Consider the following 4,378-nt stretch of genomic DNA (forward strand, 5'->3'; position numbering starts at 1 on the left):
GAGACCTCCCTGATCCTTGAGTCGGCATAATATATCCCAACGAGCTAAGCGATATTTCTTCTTGGCCTCGTCCGACTGCCAGAAGAGTCGAGATCCCACTAACTTTGGATGTATGAGTGAATCACCATGTTATTGATCTGGTCAAGCACAGGACGAGACGTGAGGTATTAGATTTCTGAGCTGCCATTTAAGAAGCACATATTTTTTTTTCCGCATCATGTCCTTTTCACTCTCAACAGACCTGACCGCTGGTGCCTAACTTCCGGCACAAATTTAGAACAACTCAACCACTCTTTCATTCCTCTGGGTCCAAACATCCTATGAGACGCAGCATGGCGCTCTGATTGCTTCTCTATACTGTATATATATACTCCAGTCCGGTGACCCCATACTCATTCTCATTGCAAGCACCTCCAAGATATTGTACTCCACCATGATCCTGCAAGCAAGCAGAAGGCCAAGAATGCCAATATATTCTTCCCTTCCTGTGTACGCCATTCTTTTGCTTCTTTCTTGGCTATTCAGTTCAGTGCCTCTTTGTGCATTCGATAACCGGCTTGTCGCTGGCAAGCCGCTCTCCCCTGGTAGTGTCCTCATCTCTCAAGATGGTGTATTTGCCCTGGGATTCTTCTTCCCGTCCAACTCCACCAAGAACCATCACTATGTTGGCATATGGTACAACGGAATCCCGGAACGCACCGTGGTATGGGTTTCTAACCGTGCGGCGCCGATCACCACTAACCTTTCCTCTGCAAATCTTGCCGTCACCAGCAGCTCCGACATAGTCCTGTATGATAGCGATGGTCATGTCCTCTGGACAACGAACAACAACATCAGCATCGACAAGGACGCCGTCGCCTCGGTGGAAGCAGTGTTGGACAACACTGGAAACTTCATCCTTAGATCGCTAGCTGACAGTGCCATACTATGGCAAAGCTTCGACCACCCTACTGACACCCTCGTACCCGGCATGAACCTCAGGCTCAGCCACAACATGCTTCCATTGCAGCACCTCGTCTCTTGGAAAGGCCAACATGACCCATCCCCCGGTGAGTTCTCCTACGGCGCAAACCCTAAAAGCCTCCTCCAGTGCTTCATCTGGAATGGCTCCAGACCACACCTGCGAAGCCCGGTGTGGACAAACTACCTCAACATAGACAGATTCAAAAAGTCTGCCATTTACTTGGCCTTACATTACACCGGCGATGAGGTGTACATGTCCTTCGGCATGCCGACTGGTTCCTTCATCCTGCTGGTCAGGATGGAGATTGACTACTCGGGCAAGGTAAATATACTAAGCTGGGATAGCAACATGTTGGTATGGAGAGCTCTTTATGTAGAGCCTCAACATGAGTGCAATATGTATGGCTATTGCGGTCCTTATGGTTACTGCGACAACACAGAAATCGTCCCTGTCTGCAAGTGCCTTGACGGTTTTGAGCCGACAGATGGTAAAGGATGGATCGCCGGTAGCTTCTCACAGGGATGCCGCCCGAAGGAGGTGCGAAGGTGCACCCATGGAGACGGTTTCCTAGCCTTTCCAGGCATGAAGGTCCCTGACAAATTCCTCCATGTCTTGAGCAAAAGCTTTGACGAGTGCACAGAGGAATGTAGAAGCAATTGCTCCTGCGTGGCATATGCTTACTCCAGGATGAGCAACATGGATATTGATGGAGATGACACAAGATGCTTGGTATGGATGGGAGATTTGATCGACATGGAGAACAACACTCAAGGAGGGGAGAACCTCTATGTTCGGACTAGAATATTGCAAGGTATGCATGATTCCTTGCTCCTCTTTGTCTAGTTGTTTCTCTATCTTTTACTAGTACAAGTAGATAGAGATAGATTCTCTTCACTTATTTTATGTGAAGAGAAAAATTGGAGAAATAGTGCCCTCATATTTTTATTCAAGAAAGGAGTCTGCTATGAATGTGGTGATAAACACTGACAAACTTTGGTGATTCTCCTTACATTAATTTTTGTGCAGGTGACATGAGAAAGATCAAAACCCTAGAAATTGTATTATCAGTTGTTTCAAGTTTTCTGGTACTCATATGCGTGGGGCTTATTTGGATATATGCTTTTAGAGGTTGGAAATTATTGCTTTAGTTCTAAATTTGATGTCATCTCTAGTCCCAAGAAACTAAAGAGACGGTACTCACACTGCTGATAGGCAATCAAGGAAGTAAGGTTGTCTGGGAAAGGTTGATGCGGCGGGATACAAGAAATTACAATGAGCTCACTAATAGTGACACAGAGTTTCCCATTTTTAACTTCAGGGCAATTGCTGCCGCGACAAATAATTTCACTGAATCCAACATTCTTGGCAAAGGAGGCTTTGGCAATGTTTATAAGGCAAGAAGTATTTGTACTTATTATTATATTTCTCTCTCTTTTTTCCAAGGGAGATAGTTAGATCATTAATGGAAGATCCAACTTTCTTCACTCAATAATACCTCATGCATGTTTCAGGGAAGGTTGGAAGATCGTAAGGAAATTGCTGTGAAAAGGCTTCGTGTAGGTTCTGTCCAAGGGGCAGTGGAGTTCAAAAATGAAATAGCTCTGATTTCCAGGTTGCAGCACAAAAACTTGGTGGAACTTCTAGGCTACAGTATTCATGAAGATGAAAAGCTTTTGATTTATGAATACCTACCTAACCGAAGTTTGGATTACTTCATTTTCAGTAGGTTCTGCTCACTTGTTGGTAAATCTTTACTTTTGGTCAAACGTCGCTGATAAGATGATTTATCTAATTCTGTCCCTGACAGATGGTACAAGAAAATTGCTGCTAAACTGGTCCATGAGATTTAAGATAATCAGGGGTGTAGCCAGGGGCCTTGTTTATCTTCACCAAGATTCCAGATTGATGATGATTCATAGAGATCTCAAAGCAAGTAACATATTGTTGGATGTTGAGATGAGCCCCAAAATTTCTGATTTTGGTATAGCTAGGCTCTTTGGTGTCCATGAACAGGAAGGACATACCGACCGAGTTGTTGGAACATTGTGAGTAGTGAGGAATTTCATTTATGTGATCTCTCAACTTCTGTGCTTGAACTGGTTTATAATTTTAAATTTACCGTGGTTAATTCTCAAAGCAGGGGATACATGTCGCCGGAATACGCAATGGAAGGCATCATCTCTGTAAAATCCGATGTTTACAGCTTTGGCATATTACTTCTAGAGATTGTAAGTGGCATGAAGATCGGCACCACAACCCCAAGCGCACATGTACGCACTCATAACCTTATAGATTATGTAAGTGTTTCGTACTTTATTAGTGATTATGGCTGCGTGCATCTTTTGATGTAGAGGTTGGGTGTTATCGTCCTTTTTGGAAAAATAACTTTATTTAGTGATCAGAACTTGTTCAACTGATATGAAGGGGTGCTACTTTGTACTTAATTAATGACATGATTGGTTTGATGCAGGCATGGAGCTTAAGGAAGTATGGGAAAATGATGGATCTAGTCGACTCATCTATCGTAGAGGGTTGCTCTCTCGTTGAACCTCTACGATGCATACATATCGGACTCTTGTCGGTGCAGGACGACCCAAACGCTCGCCCCCCCATGTCTTGGGTGATAGCAAGCTTGGAGAACGAAGATATTGAGCTCCCGCAGCCAGAAGAGCCTATGTGCTTTGCACGCTGTAACTACGGAGCTGGCGAAAGCCAAGTACATGACATAAGCCTCAAAAACCTCAAGGGGTGCTAGAAAATCGTTGGTCATGTCTTGTCCTTGTGACCCTAATATCTTCCATGTACTTACCTGCTCGGTTCTACACTATATTAGTTGAGCTCTCTCACCACCAGGATTGTAATTTGTGCTTGTAATCTGTATGCTTGTAACTTCAATGTGTAATACGGTTGTCTCTTCTTCTCCTTCATTGGTTGTCTCGATAACTAAGTATTTGGAACAAGTTCTAGCAAAATCAGTTTTAAGAGGATTTTTTACGGAAAACCAGTTTTAAGTTGTTCGCTTGTCAAAATTGGTTTGTAAAGTAATTTATTTGGGCTTAAAAACATCAAATATGGCACTAGTTTGCCTAAGACGAGTATTGAATGGATTTTCATCTCACAACTGAATGTGCATGAGATCATAGGTTTTGGATCCCAAGTGGACCTTTTTTCTCGAGGGGCACCGGAATTCACGGTTACCACGGTAACCGTGAAATTCCGAAAAAAAATCGAACGGAATTAATAATCAAAATTTTGAATTCAAAATTTTTAAGAACCATATAAATAGCTATTTGACTCTACGTATCATCTACGTTACCCTGGCCTAGTGGCTATTCGACCGCAGCTGGCTCTTTCTCGCTCGTCACGGGTTCGAGCCCTGGTCGTGCAGCTTTTCTTTTAAGTTTTGCACTCTCA

General features: G+C 43.5%; 1 protein-coding gene across 1 annotated transcript; it reads left to right on the top strand.

The window, feature by feature from the left end:
- Positions 1-420: 420 nt before the first annotated feature.
- On the top strand, positions 421-3,865 carry LOC125507646 (G-type lectin S-receptor-like serine/threonine-protein kinase At4g27290). The gene is made up of 7 exons (XM_087525174.1): positions 421-1,775; positions 1,991-2,092; positions 2,177-2,358; positions 2,476-2,686; positions 2,772-3,009; positions 3,105-3,261; positions 3,435-3,865. The coding sequence occupies exons 1-7, from the start codon at positions 434-436 to the stop codon at positions 3,717-3,719; spliced, it is 2,517 nt and encodes an 838-aa protein (XP_087381300.1). The 5' UTR covers positions 421-433; the 3' UTR covers positions 3,720-3,865.
- The last annotated feature ends 513 nt before the right edge of the window (positions 3,866-4,378 follow it).

The sequence above is a fragment of the Triticum urartu genome, chromosome 5A (assembly GCF_056163025.1).
Source record: "Triticum urartu cultivar PI428250 chromosome 5A, HENAU_Tu73, whole genome shotgun sequence".
Lineage (NCBI taxonomy): Eukaryota > Viridiplantae > Streptophyta > Magnoliopsida > Poales > Poaceae > Triticum > Triticum urartu.

Excerpts from the sequence above, each read along its gene's own strand:
- LOC125507646 (XM_087525174.1), top strand. The coding sequence starts at position 434 with ATGATCCTGCAAGCAAGCAGAAGGCCAAGAATGCCAATATATTCTTCC. Across the intron at positions 2,093-2,176 it reads TTGGATATATGCTTTTAGAG|GCAATCAAGGAAGTAAGGTT; the intron begins GTTGGAAATTAT and ends CACTGCTGATAG. Across the intron at positions 3,010-3,104 it reads GACCGAGTTGTTGGAACATT|GGGATACATGTCGCCGGAAT; the intron begins GTGAGTAGTGAG and ends TTCTCAAAGCAG.